Below are 19728 nucleotides of genomic sequence, written 5' to 3'. Positions count from 1 at the left end.
AAGAGGAATACTTTTGTTTTCTATACCGCAGAACATTTAGTAATGATAGCAGATTACAGTAAAATAAAATACTTGATTAGCGCCTTCTCGCCATAGTTAAATAGAAGGAAATTTTGTATTACTTTATGTGTCTACGCGGGCGCCTGCTCTCGCTAGATCAAAATCGAAAGTCTTAGCGCCACCTCCGCGTGGGTTAACATGTGTTCTCTCTCCTCCTGTCAAATACGCAGGCGATGCACTGTAGGTAGTAAGTACCCTCTAATGGCTGCGAAACGTATCGCGCCTACATATACATTTACACATGTGTGTGTGTTTTATTTAGCATTAATATAATTGAGTAGTCAGATGAAATTAGATGTTATATAAAATAGTGACTTATAAATTTGTAAGATTTATTTTAATAACACCCTATTTTTTAATTTTAAATCTGTCATGTACTTCTGTTTTTTCCGACAACACCGCTAAAAATGTAAGTTAAAAGAATTTTAAATAGCAAGCGAAAGTGTACACTAGGGAAAGACAGTTTGGCCACATTCCCAGCACACATTGTTTCCTAGTGTTTCCACCGGCCTGTAGTTCTCGCAATTTCGCCTTCTGTTGCCTGTTGCCAGTATTATGATTAAAGATCAGGCATATATTAAAAACAGGTTTGGTTAGCTGTAATATTTATTATTTGTTTTATTAATATTTATCCTTTGTTGTGTTCCAAGAATCCTGCAAGGAGCGGTGAATGCGTTTTTACTTGAACTTAGTTACTACTACAATTTCGTAGTGTGAATAGACTTTGACTTTTAATCTTCTGTTATAGACCTTAAATTGCACAGACAATAAAACGTTCATAATTTTGAAATATTTTCTCTAGCTTTTGTCTAATTATTAGTGAATATAACGTTTTCAAAAATTAGTTTAATAACTATTTCTTTACAGAAAAGTACTTTAATTAATATTTTTGTGTTTATGCATAGTAAATCAAATACAAATTGTTGCTTATATATGTTTAATTTAATCTGTAGAATTAATATACCTCCTTTAAGTATTTTTCGCTTTTAGACATTATTTGATCATCATTCAGAGCTTCCCTTTTTTTAACATTATGCAGATTGTTAAATGGTTACACTTATTTACAACCTCACTCAGGGAAAAAAAAAAGACCTTTTATCGTTTAAATTTAATTACAAATAAATTACAGTTGTTTCACGAAAAGCATTGTGTTTATGTCTAATATGACTTTTTCGAAAGCTTTTGTGAACAGCACTTTTATGTTATCTAGCATCCCATCTTTCCGTACTCTTTCTAATTGAGATTTATGATCTTTTATTGCTTTTATTTGGTTAATCTTTAACGGTATTTAATGAATAAAGAGTCTCACCGGTATCATTTGACGATCACTTTTCAGTGTTAAAAGAATGTTTCGTTGAATTAGCTTTTTGTTTTTCCGCACGGTATGGCACTAATTGGTAAGTTCTTTTCTCCTGTATAGAGATTTTATGAGTTATAAAACAGAAGCTTTGTGATGCCATCCAGGTCTTATCCAGTCTGTTTGTTTAGCAAGTTGTTTATACACGTATAAATTCATTTTTACTTCTATGTCGTGTGTCATGTCGAAGTTACGGATGCAAAACGCACTGAAAACTGTCCGTCTTTTGCGAAAAGCATGTTCGAAAGATACTGACGTCCTAAAGAGATGATTCAAGCCTTACGGACTGGCTGACCATTCTCAACTGCTGCTGATTTTGATTCAGAGATTTTAGCTGTATTTCATGCTTTTTATACATTTTATTTTACTGTGTTTACAAACTAGTAAATAATCTTGTGTTAATAACTGCTGCTAGAAATAATAAATTTTAAAAGAATATTGCTTCTGTTTGGTATCTTATTGGTATATCTTGCTGAAAGGAATTGCAGTATATATATATATTTTTAAGTTTTCGGATATCTGCATTTCTCGGAAATCTTGTTGAGAATTACCATACCGCTGAATCATTAAAAAGTAGCTTAAAAAAATTGTTGATTTTCAATAAACTTAATATAGTTTGCTAGGATTTTAACAGCAGTTTCTATACCGAAAGTGTACGTAGTATGTAATTTTATTTAATATATTTGTCGTATTTCGCTAACGTATCACGCACTGTCGTTCGTTATATTAATGGTTTTATAAATCCAATACCACGTCAGCGGCGAGCAATAAAAAATCATTAAACACTGGTAGTTCGACGTGGGTTGAAAACCTGGTGAAAAGCTGTTTGCTTGGAAGTTTTCGCATGTATGATGTGACTATGAAAAGATTCCCCTTAGAAAATCCCCCGTGATGGTTCTCTTTCATCTAAACAGGTAGCCTTGCGTGTTTTGTTTTTACCTAAATGATCCTATCAGAATGATAAGCCGCCTAACCGGTATAGGGTTTAGCGTCGCTGACTACAGTTAGTCACGAAAGTCTGCGTACAGACTAAATTTTAAATTAAAAAAAACACTTAAAAGCATAGAAAAATGTATTTTAATCATTGCATTTTTTTCTTCTATTAGCTAAAATTGTAAGCTTAAATAAAAAGTAAATAATATCAGTGTAATACTTTTTACATTTTTTCAAAAATATATTTTGTCAAAAAAACTCAGAAATTCCCTCCAATAAGTCTGCGTACACTTTAAAAAAAAAGCAAAATATAAGTTTTTTACATTACTTCAATACTTTGTAGGATATCCTTTATTCTTCAAAACAGCTTGCAGATGTCTGGGCATTGACTGAACTAGTTTTTCAATGTCATCCGACGTAAATTTCGCCCATTCTTCCTGCAATTTACTAATTAGCTTATTTCGCGACGTAATATTGTGTTTTCGAATACGTTTCTCCAATTTTGACCACAAATGTTCGATTGGATTGAAGTCTGGTGACTGTGGAGGAGTACGCAACTGTCTTGGAGTTTGATAGAGGAGCTATTCCTTCACAATTTTAGCTGTATGTTTCGTGTCGTTGTCTTGTTGGAAAATAAAGGCATTAGAAAGGTTTAAATTTCGGGCACTGTCTCGTAGATTTTTCTTCAGAATATCCAGATAAACATACTTATCCATGACTTTATCAATAATGTGAAAATTTCCAACTCCTTTCGACGACATACACCCCCCATACCATCACACCGACAACTCCATGTTTGACAGTTGGATTTAAATTTCTCAGATTCAGTTCTGTTCCTGGTTTTCTCCATACAATAGGGTGGCCATTAACTTTAAATATTGTAAATTTACTTTCATCTGACCAAATTACATTGTTTCAGAAGTCCTGCGAAGAGTTTAAATATGTTTTGGCAAAAGCAATTCTTTTCTTTCTATTTGTCTCGGAAATGTATCGTTTAGACCTAGGTTTGCGTCCATGATAATCGGACTTTCGCAGCACTTTTCGTACAGTTTCAGGAGAAATTTCCTTGTTGCTAGTTAAAAAAATGTCTTTTGCAATGCTTGCAGCAGAAAGTTTAGGATTTTGTTTAATTCGTAAAAGAATTTTTCTTTCTTCACTCTGCGTTAGCTTCTTCGGTCTCCCACATCTTGGTTTTACAGCAAGACTACCGGTGTCAAGATAGTTTTGAATAACTCTTTGCACACTGGAAAATGGTTTTCCAATGGTTTTGCCAATATAACGAAGAGTTTTACCTTCATCTCTCAATTTGATAATTAGTTATCTCGTAACTAAAGGAATTTCTTTATTGCTTGTCATTTTCGTCAAAGAAAATAGAAATAGCAACTTCCAATCAACGTGAAATTTGCTTCGGAAGTCAATGACCTTGAAAGTGTAACCTTCTTTGCATTCTCAAGTTTGAAGTTTAAAAGTTAGATAAGATATCCCCCGCCTCCTTCGCGTTGTACGCAATCTTTATTTGCATTGATTTCTGGCCCACTTATCTTTTCAAAATTAGTGTGCATAAATTATTAGATATGAAAATATTACAGTTAAATAATTTCAAAGTCCCTTATTGAAACTAAATATTTAAAAAATAAAACTTTAAGAAACTATCCTTTTCGCACCTTAAAATTTGGATTTGATATTATTTTTCTTGATGTACGCAGACTTTATTGACTAACTGTATGTAAAAATAGTGCTGGTGCGGCATGGGGGCACTCTAAATATGCGACGACCCGAAAGTCCTCTCGTGGGGTTTGTGAAAGAAGAGAGGGGTGGAAGACCCTCGGACCCATCCCCCCCGGGGTGCTCTCCATCAGAATTGGGGACGAAATTCACGAATTGAAAGATTGAATTTCAGGGTGACTGGCGAGGGTTTATAAGTTTTGATTAGATTATATGACTGTCGCAAAACACACTGAGACCAGCGCATAGGTGGAATGCAAGCATAGAATAATTTCTGAAAAGAATTTACATACCATATATACCCGCGTATAAGTCGAGATATTTTGGACAAAAAAAAAGACTTCAAAGTGGGGTTCGACTTATACGCGGGGCCATAAAAAATTAAAAGAATCGGAAGTTCAAAAATTTCTTTATATAATGCAGTTGTTTTCTTCCCGCACTCGAATTGGACGACTTATCAAATAAATCACTTACTTGAAGTAATTTCATGACTTAAATTATGTGACGGCCAAAATTGTGGACACTTTTGGAAATTTTTATGTTTTTGTCCCTGAAAAATGCGAATGCCTGCGAAATACCCTCTGAAATGATTATAACATCATTTAAAAAATGTTGTATTAGCAACGAACTAGACGGCACGGAAGATGATACTGTTTTTGAAAGTGAAAATGACGACGAAGGCTGTAGTAGTGATTGTAACAATACAGAGTTCGAGACTGAAAATATGTATGATGACGAGCCAATGACGACAGAAGAGTTCTATGAAATGTTTGGCGAATCTGTCCATGAATCAGACGTTGAAGGATTTTGATTTGACTTATACGCGAGTATATACGGTATTTATATTGCACATCAAAAACATCATATAATCCTCGAGTAATTCGTTCAACCTCTGCATAGAACCGTGGTCGAACTATCAATGTTTCACAGCTTTATCCAGATATTTGGTTGGCCTTGGGATCGTTAGAATTTATAAGTGCATTACTTAATTCAAATAAAAAGTATGAATCATGCTATTGAAATTTCGTAAAAGGACAAAAGAAATTTTACATTGGTACAAGCTTTTCCTTCATTCTTAGCATCATGTACATCTGTTTTTTAAATAGTTCTAAGCGAAAGACTCTTGTAATTCCTTCACATATTTTGCATCTACCGTATTTAATTTACGTTATAAGGTATTTCTCCCGCCTTCTTAGCATACCTTCGTAGCGTAGTGGTCAGCAAGCTAGGTGCGGTTTCCAGAGGTCCGTGATTCGATTCCCGGCGAGGGCGTTGCTCATTTTTCATTGCTCCTGCTTCGAAATAATCTAATGTCTCTGCAGTGGCGCCAAACTTTCTCCCGCCTTCTAAGCATCCCTTCGTAGTTTAGTGGTCAGCACGCTGGGGGAACGTATTCCAGAAGTCCGTGGTTCGGTTCCCGGCGAGGGGTGTTGCTCATTTTTTATCTCTCCTGCATCGAAATAACTTATTGTCTCTACAACGTGAACAATATTAATTCATATTCTTCTGCCATGTTTAATATCACCGGTTGAATTGAGAAATCGTTTGTTAAATCATCATGTTAAGTCATATTATTGCTGTCATACATTGCAATAATATCAACAGTCTTGTAAACCGAGAACGGAAAAGACTGTCTTTTAAATAATTTGATTTCAGTAACGCAGATGATATCTGCAAGAAAAGAACTGAAGAGTGTTCCTCTTCTCCCCATATCTTTGGTGATCATTTTTATTTTGAGAACTGTGTCTATCTACATATTTGTTCATTTATCTCTCTTCACCTAAATAACCATTTTAATTTTTAATCTTTACCAATATTAAACAGCAATTTTCAACGCAAAACTAATATCTAATGCCATCGTTTAAGAAATTTTTGTTGCGATGTTTTAAATTTTATTAACTCGCTGAGGCAAGAAGAACGGAATGTATCTCATCATATTTATATTTTCGAGTTTCAGAGTGTTATTTAGTTTTTTCTGTTAGAATGCTAAGTCATCTGATGTCTAGTTTGCTTCGTAGTCATAAATAAAGCATTAAATTCTGGAAAACAATCCTGTCTTGCCAAAAATGAGAAATTCCGTCTTCTAAGGCTTAAAAGAGATGACGAAGGATGCAATCCCAGTTAATCCACTAATCGGGATGGAAACTAGGTAGGAAATTTGTTAAGATAACAAGCTTAGCCGTTACTCGGAAAATAAAACCTCATTATGTAACTAATTTTCCTCCAGGCTTCTGCGTTACTCATTAGATTAAAAGAACTAAGAATTTTTATCGCGGAAATATGTTCTTGAAATATTTATTATCATAATTTGGTTTTTGAACCAAATATCTCATTAATGTCTCCATCAAATGTCTTATCATATCATTGCTTCAAAATAATGCATTTCTTACGCAAACTTTCGCTGGAAGCTTCATTGCAACAGTGAGACGAAATTGTGTACATTCCAGAAATTACACAGGAAAACACAGTCTAGAATATTTTACCAATCTTGAGAATATGAAGCATTTAGAAGACACTTTTAAGACATCATTAAATTGACTTTTTTTATTTCATAGGATGTTTTTTGTAAATAATTATTCTCCAAAAAGTATTGTTGCTTGCATACGGGTTCGTAATACAGTAGATTGAATGCCTACAGAAACGATGATAATTTGAGAAAGTTTATGTTACCAAAAGAAACACTTTACAGTTTTGGAACGTAATACAAATGTGCTCGTACAGCTCTTCACAGTATCACAAAGCACAATCAGTAGTTACAGTTCAAATTACTAAGAACGTATAAGACAACGCATTGCAAGGCGCATCTGAAAAGGTTAAGCTTTCAATACTCCGAACTGACGCTAACTAAATCACTACTACTGCTGAGAAACTGATCCTGTCCCTGGATTTATATACGTTTCCCCGGGCCGCCGAGAAATCTCGAGTTTCTTCCACATGTGGAAATTGCAGGAAGGCATATGAGGATTGAATACGGTTAGTTACGTAGAGGATCAATTACAGTTATTTAGTTGCAATAGTTATACACTTTTATATACGGACCGGACCATAATGTCGCTTAGTTTGGCGACTTCCCGCCAAATTGGGCTACAAAAATTAGTCGCTGAAAACGGTCGTTAATTTGGGGATATCTAGCCAATTTAACGAGATAGCGATTTACTCAATGTTAAAAAGACTCACCCCTGTATTCTAATATTTTCCGTCATAGCATCTTCTCTTTCATGCATTTCATGTTGCATTATAGAAAAAAATACTCAATTTCACTTATAATTTCATTTGCGTTATTTACATGCGTACAAAATTCGTAACAGTATTTAATATTCTCAATACCTGAGAATAGCTAGACCTTTACCATAAAATAAACGTGTGAGTATTATCTTTTTTATCGCTTCATGACAGCCTTTACAAGAAAACCTGTGTCTTTTTTACAATCTTGGCCAAAAGTATTAGGTACCCAATAATAAATTTACTTTGAAACGGTTTTGAGGTGAATAAAAACCAGTTTTTTTTTTTTTAATCATTACCTATAAGCAATGTTTATTCGAAGTTTTGATATTCATTTTTCCCCGCACCTTTAGCTTTAATTACAGCAACAACTGGTAGAGACAGTAGAGTTTTAGAAGCAGGACACGAACCTAGACCTCTCGAATACGCGCTGAGTATGCTACCGTTACACCACGAAGGCGTGCTGGAAGGAGGGAGAAAATACATTATATAGTCCTTGGGCGTGGCCTATTATGACCATGAGACCAACTTGTTTGGTTGAGTCGGGCTGCACCCACTTCTGGTACCTTATATACTCCCCCTTTTAAAAGGTAACTGGGATTAGGGGACTCAGTCGTCAGATTCGGGTGGTGACGAATCATTGTCCACCACCGTTTTTAGTTCGGACGCCACTGTAGAGACATTAGGGTTTTTGAAGAAAGGAGATCGAAAAATGTGCAATGCCCTCCGCAGAACTCAAACCTGGACCTTCCGAATACGCGCCGAGTGTGCTGCCATTACACCACGAAGGCATGCTGGAAAGAGAGAGAAAATACCTTATATACTTCCTCTTTTAAAAGGCGACTGGGGAATATGGGACCCAGTCGCCAGATCCGGGTCGTCCACCACCTATTTTAGTTTGCGCGCCACTGTACGTTAGGTTAGTTTCAGTCACTGTTTCATTAGGATTTTTTTTAAGCAGGAGATGAGAAAAAATGTGCAATGCCCACGCCAGGACTCGAAACTGGACCGTTGGAATACACTCGGATTGTGTTACCGTTACACCGCGAAGGCATGCTGGAAGGAGTGAGCAAATACATTATAAACTCTGCTATGCATATTAACCATTAGTTTACGACACTATTCCACATTTGTGCCTTTTCAAATTTGCTCAAGAAGCTTTTTAAGGGAAAGTTTGGATGTTACTGAGTATTGAAATAATTTTCACTTTAAAAGATTTCTCATTTCCCTTAGGGTTAAGATATGAAGACTGTATAAGCCATCTAAAACACTGACATTATATGAAGATATTGTTGGTCAACAAACCAAACACCTTTTACAAGATGAAACTTCTTTCAGCTTCTTATTCTCAACTTTTCTTTGGAACCATGCTGTTCAGGCCTCAAAAATATGACCGAAGGTATAGCTTCCTTCCCACAATTTTTCAGGAAAAGCATGCATAATTTGAAATTCCGAGATCTGAAGCATCTCGAATTACGTTCTGCTTACTTAATCAATTGTGAAAACGTACGTACTTAATTGCTAAAAACTTATGGTGACTAAGCTTCCATAGACATAACTTGAAAGCTAGTTATGATTCTGATGGCAAACGGTTACAGATTTCCACAAGTGCTGCTTTAGAAATAACATTATTTTCTGGCAGTTTAATATATGCAAACTTTGTTTTATGCCTAAAAATACTAAACGTATTGTGTAGCCTTAAAACTGTCCCTTTAGGATTAAATGAAGCAGAAATAAATTTCATATTAAAATTTAGGTATCATTCCAAGGATATCGCATTAAGCATACGCAAATCCTCCGTTATCTGAAACACACTGAATTTAAAGCATTTCGGAGATGAGATACTCAACGAGAAATTATACTTTAGAACTTGACTTTAGGACTGCTGTTCTGAGAGACGAACTATCATTTCTTCTTCACCATCTTCGAAATTGTATTCGAAATCAGAACTAAAATATTTCCGTTTCTCAGCATGGCAACCTATCCCTTGAGAAATGAAATAATTTAATAACTTCCACCATGCTTCACTGCATTTCAAACAACTAAAGGTAAAAGCAGTCCAACTCTTTTCGTAGAATAACTTTTTCGCGTCTCCCAGCATCCCAAGATATACATTTACGGCTCAAATGATACTTGAAATGTATTCCGAATGAATAAATAAATCCTTCCCTAAAACATAATTATGCCTCAAGAGCCTCTGGTTCCCTTTCTGTGGCCTTCTTGTTATGTCCTCCAAACCTTTCTTCGTCTTTAGTACCGCGGAGATTTCTCTGGAACTGCTTCCGTTCCGAGATTAAATAAATGGCCCATGAAAAATGGCTCTCTTCCAGTTTCGCTTTGTTTCAGCTGCTGCCATCTTTTTTTGCTTACCACCCCAAGCGGTGGCACGGGCTTTTGTTTACCTATTTGGAGATTGGAGTTGCTCATAATAGGCTTTTGTCATTCAGATAGGTCGTGAGCGAGCTCGTTGTTTCGTCGATGATGATCTTTTTCGTATTTTGAATTAAACAGAGGAAAAAATGGAATTCCTGCCAAAGGCAATTGTCGAATGTTGTACTAATCTTTACCTGAGAGGTATGGGGTAGGAGGAGGAGGGTAAAGCGATTGTACAGTTCACTCGAATGTATCGTCGCTGTTGTTGGAAATCTCGGGATATTCTTATTGTCTTAAACGCTGTTTTAATGGGATGGATTTATTTTCATTTTTGCTCTTAACTTCATATTTTTTTGGGGAGCTGCATCTTGCTGTTGTTTACAGCTTAGGCGGTTTAGAAGTGATTTATGTAGTTTTTGATTTGCTGATAAAGCCTGTTTCATGTGAACGAATTGAAAACGGCTTAATGGCGATAAAATAAAACTCTGTAGATATTTACAGAATATTTTCGAACTTTTCCTTCAGAAATTTCTTTCAGAATATTTTCGAACTTTTTATTTCTTTTCCTCGTCGGTGTAGTTATCTACTAACTTTCTGTTCTTACTTCATTATCATAAGAATTTAGATTGATAAAAGTATTCAGATTTTCTTATGTTAAGTGTTTATCTTATGCTCATATCCAACGATGTTAAAAGAAGGGGGAAGAAAAAGAAGCTTATAGTTTGATCTCCCAAGACTGTAGTTTTAAATCGGTTTCAGTTAAAGTTCCATAATTACAGCTGACGGTAATCGCAGTTGACTTTTTAACCTTGCCCAAAGGAGTCGGAGGGTCAAAATATCAGTAACAAACTAGCCATTCATTGGGTAATAAAATATTTTTACTAAATTTTATCGTTTTAGCAAAAAAAAAAAAAAAAAAAAAAAAAAAAAGAATTGAATTTTGAAGGAAAAAAAAAATGCTGCTTGATTTTAGCACAGCTTAATTGCAAGTGCAGTGTATGAATTCTTTTTTCTTCTACCGTCAGAAACGTTTTCAAAATACCGTATATAAGTAAAGCGATTTTGAACTTTTAGAACCGAGAATCATGAAGAATCAGCAATGGAATTCGAACTTCGCGACAGCTAGCCTGCATTTCACGATTTATAGCCTGATATGTGCTTCTGATTACATCTCGAAGGCACGTGTTAAGGGCGGAGAAACCTCCTCATATTCTGCCCCACATATAAGAAACTGAGGAAACGGGGCCCAGTTTCCAAATTGAAGTGGTGACGAATTATTGCCCACAACAGTTTAAATGTGCACCGTTTCTAAAGTCACTTAAATTTTTTAGGTAAGAAACGAGAAAGTTAGCTATTGATTTTTCTGAGTAACATAAAAGTTAAGCGTCAAGAAGCGGATTTGCAGACGAGCCCGCAGGCGAAATGCCCATGACCCAGGCGAAACATGGATGAACCAGTTAACTGATAAAATGGAGGGCCGAGATAAATCGCAATTTGATAAGAGATTGTCTTTTAATTTAGAATTCAAACAACAAACGTCAGAGTTATATTTGTAACGCTAATATATATAACGCTGATTTTTGTTGTTTGAATTCTAAATTAATACTTGTTCGGCGTGTTATTTTTCCTTCGATTATCTTATTTATTATCATGTTAATCAGTTTTTACCCTTTGAAATTTATACATTTCTTCATGCTACAGCTGCTTTACTTTGTATATAATGATTAATCCACGCGCATCCTTAACACCTCTTTCAATTTTAATAATTGATTCGCTTGAACGTTACTGAATTTAAATGTAAATTTTTTATTTATAACATGCATTTTAAGCTTTTTTTTTAGTTTACTATGACTCTGAATTTAATTTATTTCTAATATTTTCTCTTCATTAACATTACTTTCCATAATCTTAATTGCATTAGTAATTTTTATTGTTTATTTCATTTTACTTAGAATTCCCGTACCTTCCAATTTTATTGTATTTCTTATATTTTCTGATCATATCCATGACCTTTACTTAATTTAAGATGTAATTTTTAACGTGTGTAATATACATGACTTTTATTTAATTTTTAACTTCTTTCATTAATTTTAACCTGATTTCCAATATGCTGTTAATTTTAACTTAATTTTTATATTTTCTAATCATATACGTATAATTTTAATTTTAGGTGTAATTTTCATCCTTTTTAACCTTTATAATTTTCACATTATAATTTTTAATTTCTGTATTATATTTTTACGAGCGTAATTATTCAAATGCGCGCTTTTTATTTAGCGTATTATTTAAATTTAAACATAATTTTTAACTTTTTGACATTTTCTTACGATTTTTAACTCATTTCTTATAATTTTCGATTGTAATAAAGGTTTTGATTTTCCTTATTTCTCTTAATTCTACATGATTTCTCCGCATGTTTAACTTTTTTTTAACATACTGAAATTTTTAAATTAAGCATTTAACTTTAAAGTTGTTACTTATTATTCATTGAAACCCTTACTTAGTTTTTATTTTACAAATCTATTTTAATTTATAGATTCTACAATTTTTACTCTGCTATAGTCTTACCTTTACTATTAATTCTTGTATTTTACTACATTTTAGACGCTATTATTAACTTTATTCGCATTTTCAGCCCTTATAATTTCCATCTAGTTTTTTATTTTACTAACATTTTCCGACTGCAGCTGATCACGTGTTCGATTTAGTGCCCAAATTTAAAGATATGGTTTAATAGCAGATATATCTGAATGCATGTTTTAAAGCTCTTTGATTGTACCATTGTTCAGTTTTGAGCTCCAGTTGCTTTTAATAATGTTCGTGATATATTCTGTTGTTTTAGAATTAAATCACAGCTTTCAGTCGTAATTTTAGGACCATATTCACTATTTCATGTATTCATAAGCAATTTTTTTTTCTATTCCTTTTAACATTTAATGCCTTTTAATTCAGATATTTTTGGAAACTGATTAATTTAATGCCATTATTTTAACGTATTAAATATACTGACTGTGCTGGTTTTTACTTACTATTACCCTTTTCCTGCGTTAATTACGAGCTACTTTCCCTAGACTAGCTAACGATTATTTACGTCAGATATACAAATTAAATTCCTAACACCAACATTATAAGTATCGAATCAAAGATGAATTACCAGTAGTCAACGATGTTAGTTACCAACTGAGCTTTTTATATTTTATTTTATTGGTATATTTTTTTATTTCAAACACATAACTTAACATAATTATTCGAACTTAATTCATTTTCAACCTAATGCACTACCCAATTTCGCTTGCAGTGTATTTCATAACTTCTTATACCTGTATTATGATTTTTATGAATTAAAAAAGCGAATAGTCTATTAGTTGTTTCAAAATGGAAATGACACACTGAAGACCTCTGTACAAACACATCTTAATGTAGATTTACGATAAAAGGTGCTGTCATATGTTAATCATTTAAAACATCCTTCACGATTTCCGGCTTTTTAGTGTCTATTTCACAGATTTTTCGGAGTCATTAGGAAATATAGACTCAGAGCCTGGTGTGCTATTAACACGTTGAGCGCCATTTCAGCCATCTATGGCTGACACTAGACTTTCCGTTTAGGCCGCGTCAGCCATCTATGGCTGACGCTAGACTTTCCGTTTAGACCGCGTCAGCCATCTGTGGCTGATACTAGACTTTCCGTTTAGGCCGCGTCAGCCATCTGTGGCTGACACTAGACTTTCCGTTTAGGCCGCGTCAGCCATCTGTGGCTGACACTAGACTTTCCGTTTAGGCCGCGTCAGCCATCTGTGGCTGATACTAGACTTTCCGTTTAGGCCGCGTCAGCCATCTGTGGCTGACACTAGACTTTCCGTTTAGGCCGCGTCGACCGCCGCTGGCTGACACCGTGTAACATGATATATAACTATACAATTTACACTGTTTTATGGAATTACAGAAAAATTATTTAAAATTTACTTAATTTTGATTCATTACAGGGCTAATGGATTTGATTGAAACACGGTAAGCATAAAAACGGTTCTCCATTACAGCTATTACAAATTGTGACAACTGTCTTAGTCTTTTTTCTGGCTATTACTCTACCAGCTTCAGTTGCATTTTTATCATAACATAATTTACAATATTTCCGTACTTCAGATGCTTTTTCCGTTTTTTTTTTTTTTTTTTTTTTGGGGGGGGGAGTTTATGCTGTCGTTTTTTAGATATTCTTGCATTTCTGTTCGATGGAATATTTTCTTTTTCACACCTTGTAAGGGATAGCGCTAACTCTCCGGATTTCAGTAATGCTAATTTTCTGCTTCGTAATATCTTTGCATAGAATGTAACTATTTACAAAACAGATTTGGAGCGTAACGTGTTGAATGAATGCCTATAGGAATCGCGTTCCAAACGTAAACTATCTTCTACTGCGATAAGAATCGCTGGCCCTACAATGCCAGCGCTTTTAAGCGGCTCGCGTGGCCTGAACGGGATTGCCTAAGAAATACGCTTGGCGCTCAACGTGTTAATAAGAAAGATTTTTTTAAATTAGATTATTATCCAAATAAAAATATTCTATGCTAAATATGCATAAATACCCAGATCCAGAATATTCTTTTCAGTCTTCGCGTAGAACTGAAAATTCTACATGTGTTACACGCTTACGTGAAGATCTATGTGCATTGCAATATCATATTTATTTGGCGTATACATTATCCCTCTGATAAAATAGTTAACAGATTTTAAGTGAATGCATTGCAATATCATATTTATTTGGCGTATACATTATCCCTTTGATAAAATAGTTAACAGATTTTAAGTGAATGTATGAAATCTGTGTATGATTATATAAAACATGGTTACCTTTTTAACAACTGAATGTATTTTTTGAATAATTCTTGAAAATTCTAGTATGTATTCAGAGTATGATATAGCCCTATTTAGCTTTAACTTCTAGTTCGCGTTTTGTAATTGTGTATTAAGCAAAATTAATGGATATTAAGAGCATATACGAACATCAAATGTGATACTTAGAATAGTAAAAGTGTTCATTGATTTGAGTGTAAAATTTAACTGATGAAACGTAATACTTTGCACATGCGTAGTATAAACTTCTATTTTCGGGAAAAAATACAAGAAATATATCAAATCATGTATTAAATGTAGTTAGTTTATAAGGTATTTCTCCCGCCTTCTTGGCGTGCCTTCGTGGTGTGGTGGTCTGCACGCTGGGCACGTATTCCAGAGGTCCGCGGTTTCGATTCCTGGGGAAGGCGTTGCTCATTTTTCATCCTGCCTGCTTCCAAAAATCCTGTCTCTACAAGTTAACACGTCTTCAAGTTCGACTGAAGAGATATAACTGCGGAAGTAATACGAAAATATCTAAACTTTTTATAGGAATTCAAACTTTTAGATTATTTCAACGTTTTCCAAGCTGTTTCATAGCACGTGAAGTCTTCAAACTTTTATGATATATCGTAATTATGCATAAATTTTCATGAAAGAGGAAAGTTACTTGATTTCTTCTCGAAAGTTCTGGTATCATTCAGTAAATATCTGCATTAAACCCCTTATGGTATTCCTTAAATAATGTAGAACGGTATAAATTCTTTGAAAAAGAATAGGATATGTTCTAACAATCTACAGGAAATTAAAGTTTGGTATGAAAGGATTGAAATCGTGCATGAAATTCAGTATGTTTTCGCTGTTATTAGTAAAAAGAGCAGCTTCCTAAATCCTAAAATAATAATAAAATAAAGCCCACCAGCGGCCGAGCGGTAACGTCGCTGAACACTGGTAGGTCGGTCCGAGGTTCGAATCCCGCGAACGGGCTGGCTGCATGTGTGTTCTCGTGGTTTTCCCCATGTGTAACGTGTATACGAGCCAGTTTCCCTTAAAAAGTCCTCCACGAAGGCATCTCTCCCTTAAGGCAGATATCCCTCGAGCGCTTTGCCGTAATTTAATAAACCAACCAAACCAACCAACAATAAAATAAACAATAATAATAAAGTAATAACGATAAAATCAGTTCTCTGTTTGAGACTAGAAAACGAAAAATTTACTAGAAAAGTTGTTGAAGTTTTTATTCAAAGCTGTTAGCAATTTTTGACTTTATAAAACATTATTCAAAACACAAGACAACTCACAATGAAAAAAGACTTGAGAAATCCTTAATGCTGTCTTACAGAATAGAACGCAATATTGTTTTAATTAATTTTTTTAAGCTAAGTGTTTCTTTAGTTGAAGCAGAACATTATTAATCATATGCAAAATATTTTATTGTGGGTGTTATTAAAATCATAATCCGATCTGCTTGGTATAATGGGTTGATGACAAAAAAAAAAAAATCTTTTTTTTTTTTTTTTTTTTTTTTTTTTTTTTTTTTTTTTCCGTTGTAGGACAACACACGCACTCATCTTCCGCTAGAAAGATATATGCGCCAGCTTTATACTTCGAGAAAACATACTTTTATCAGCATCATTTTATTTGCGGCTTGAATTTGCAATTTGTTATGCAACAGCTGAGAAGTGTTGTTGTTGTTACTGTTCCTAACTAGTTAGCCATGAGGATAGAACAGATCCATGAATCTAAGAGCCGTCAGTATTTCCAGTAGGTCCTCTTTTACAAGTCCCAAATAGTTGAGAATTTGTCCAGAAGCGAAATGATCAGTATTACATTTCCTACAGATGGGGTATATCTTATGGGGAGAACAGTTCCAGTGTTTTCCGGCTGAATTTAGCCCTGGATAAAATAATATTTGCTGACAAAAAATTAACATCTTTGATTCAGGTTATGTGTTTATATTTTCGGGAAGACTCTTTCTCCCCGCAAATTTTTTTTTTTTTTTTTTCAAAAACAAATCTATAGCACATGGAAAAGAAAGGGTGGGGGTCATGATATAAGGGTTCATATCGCCTATTGTCTTAAGTAAATCTTAACTTATTAATAGCGTAACGGATCACTACACCTTTAGGTAATGTCGCAGAAACCATTTTCCGTAGAAGAACGGTGGTAACTCATACGTCATTATTCCATTTTAAGATACTTTTGTCGGGAACGAGCGAACAATTTAGAATAGCAAAACTACGAAGACAGTTTTTAATCTGTATGTTAACTGTGATTTAAAAAGATTAATTAAATAATAATAATATAGAAAAAAAGTCTGTGTGTGGAGCGTTGAAAATTTTCTCTAAGTAATAAACATCGGTAGAATTATCTAAGCTTTTTATAATTTATCATTTAATGCACGAACAGCTCAATGTATTTTGAGGTGTTTGGATTATCACAAAATTTTTGAATAAAGAATAAATTGTTTATTTATATTCTCAAGGTAAAACTGTTTTCACAGAATAACTTAAACAATGCACAGCAACTTATTATCACTTACTCCACTTTATTCAATGTAGCGTAATAATTCCTTTTATTATAGTTAAAACAATCTTTTTTCCCCCGCTCTTCTCTTAATCCTTAAGACTTAAACGAAAATCTTTAAAGAGCTCAAAAGTAGGTTCTTTTCTATGTATTTTCCTTTTATTATTAGAATTTTTTTTAGGGTGCATGCTAGCTCAAGTTTAGAATTCGAAAATGTAAAAAAAGAATTGTATTTCTTTTTATTATTATTATTTTTTTTTTCATTCGGCTTAAAGCATATGGGAATAACTGTGTTTTAGCGATAAAGACTTAACAATTATTTTCCTTTTATGCGCATTTCAAGCTTGTAATCGTTTTCCAATGTCCTGCTTTGAATTCTGCCGCAATGCTAAGGTAACTGCAATCGAAAAACTGATAATAGTACAGAATTTGTGTATTAAAAAATAAAAATAAAATAGTATAAACGCAAGGCTTTTGTTTACTTTATTTCTTTTATACGTGTATTTGTATTGCGTAGCATTCTGAATTTCTGACGTATATGCTACAATTTGCATGCCCTTACATATTTATTTATCTTGGTAATGTATGCAGTAACAAAACGTATTCTTTCGCCATTTTATATTCGAATTTTTATTTGTCGGTTGTTCTTGGAATGTGTAAAACAATTTTCGCTTTGCTCTATTTCTACGCTTTTGAATTGCTTTTGTAGTGTTTTTTGGTTTATCTGTGGTAGGCATTCTAAGTAACTACTTTATATATTGGCAGAGCTCAATGTATTGGTTCGATATATTGGTAGAGCTACATTCACTTTCTAAGTAACTTGATAGAATCCGTTGTGTAAAAATAGGTTGTCAGCTATCTTTTCTGGTTGTATCTTTGTACAAATTTCTGCTGTAGTGAAATTTGGTTCATGGTAATTTTTTTTTTCATTTCATAAACAATACATTAATTATGTTAAAGAGCGACTATTTAGCTTAGAAACACTAATAAAAATCAAATAGTTCTGGTATGATATATTTTAAGAGAAAATTTCACTCCAAAATTAATTTTATATCATGCATTTTTGTCTGTAGGTATTATGATGGAGATCAGGTAGAGTAACCTTGAACCTCATTGTGCATATGTATGTGCGTATTTGCTCTAGTATTTAAGGTTAAATCTATATAAACTTATTTATCTTAAACTTATTTACATAAGTAATTATCACATTTCCCGGTACGTTTTCTCATGATATAATTGGTTAACATGTCTGGCTATCAAACTGAAAGATCCATGGTTTAAGTTTCAGTGATGCTTGCTGTGTATCTTGGTACAAAATATCTAATGGTTGATTCGTTGGCGCCCAAACTAAACTGTGGTAGGCGATAATTGTCGCCAGGCTTTCGCGGAGCACAGTCTGAGGATCATTGCTATAAACTGCTTAAATTTACAATTTGTAGCATTAATATTTTTACTTTTTATTGGCTTGAAAAATAGTTTAAAACATTTGTCTAATACATAGATGGAAATAAATAGATGTGTATCTTGCAATTATATTTAACGTTATTCTTTTCTTTTCTTCCGCAGGCGCCTGGTTATGGTTTCGGAATTGCTGTGAGTGGTGGCCGAGATAACCCACATTTTGCGAATGGCGATCCTTCGATCGCTATATCCGACGTACTGAAAGCTGGACCCGCCGAAGGAAAACTCAGGTAAGTCAGCCTGTTACCCTTTTTCTCGGGAAAAAAGTTGAAAAAGCGTTTTGGGTTCTCCCGTTATAGCTCTTACCCTGGGATATACCGTCATGAATATCACCTACTGTCCTACTTTGCTGTTAAAACTACCGCAACCAAACGCTAATTCAAATGACTCTGTTTTCCTGTGAACGTTGCGGTAACCCCAGAAATTGCCATAAGTGATATATTGCTGGGAATGCATCCCCTCGGTGCGTGCCATACCGTATGTATGATTCTTTGAATTTGTGTCAATGCATGTAAGAAAACGTTACACACTAATCTAAAACTTAGTTTTAACCGGTTGCTCAGTAGCATCCTTGTTTTTGTTAACTGCGGTAGATCTTTCTATTGGCAAAAGCACTTCCATCTTTCTGAAAACCGTTTATGAAGAAGAGAGGTTTTAACGATAACTCTTTATCATTGTGCATATTTTATGGAAAAAAAAAAAAAAAAAAAAAGACTTAATTAAGTGAAGTCCGTAGAATCATGTTCATTGACTATAATTCACATTCTGGTGAATCTTTACATTATGGTAACTTGGCGATTTTTTGGCGAAAATTTGGCGACCAACCCTGCTACAGCAACCTGCTAGTTTTGTTTTGGATGCCATTTTGTTTTCACGAAGTAAAGGCTTTTTTTTTTTTTTTTTTTTCCCTCAACATTTTTTCCAATAATCTGCTAGCCGAATTACGCTTATACTGGAACTTTTATGGAACAAAAATGCTTAATCATGACGAAGATTAGGTGCGAAATTGGGAGAAAGTGCAGAATCGCAAACTGCTTGCCGCGTTTTTAAGAATTGCACATACACGGTATCCATGTACACGTCGACCTATTTTCACTTAAAAATACATCCTAGAATTGCACAAAAATGGCATTGCGCACACTCTTGACTTTATCTATGTACACATAAACCTATTTTCACTTAAAAAGTCAAAATTGACAAAAATCCAATTCCTCTTACTCTTGTAAAAAGGTCAAACA

The 19728-nt window shown here is 34.0% G+C and overlaps 1 protein-coding gene across 5 annotated transcripts in view; it reads left to right on the top strand.

Moving 5' to 3' along the window:
* LOC118190059 (tight junction protein 1-like) overlaps nt 1-19728 on the top strand; it is a 663736-nt gene that overhangs the window by 563443 nt on the left and 80565 nt on the right. For all 5 annotated transcript variants that reach the window (XM_085816638.1, XM_085816637.1, XM_085816639.1 and 2 more), the window contains one exon: nt 18596-18720. In XM_085816638.1, coding sequence (XP_085672764.1) covers nt 18596-18720 — 125 coding nt within the window. The remainder of the gene's footprint in view (nt 1-18595; nt 18721-19728) is intronic.

Source organism: Stegodyphus dumicola, chromosome 5 (assembly GCF_044657685.1).
Source record: "Stegodyphus dumicola isolate Sdum_Otavi_A_Nest chromosome 5, ASM4465768v1".
In the NCBI taxonomy this organism is placed as follows: Eukaryota; Metazoa; Arthropoda; class Arachnida; order Araneae; family Eresidae; genus Stegodyphus; species Stegodyphus dumicola.
This window is presented reverse-complemented; position numbering and strand designations above follow the sequence as displayed.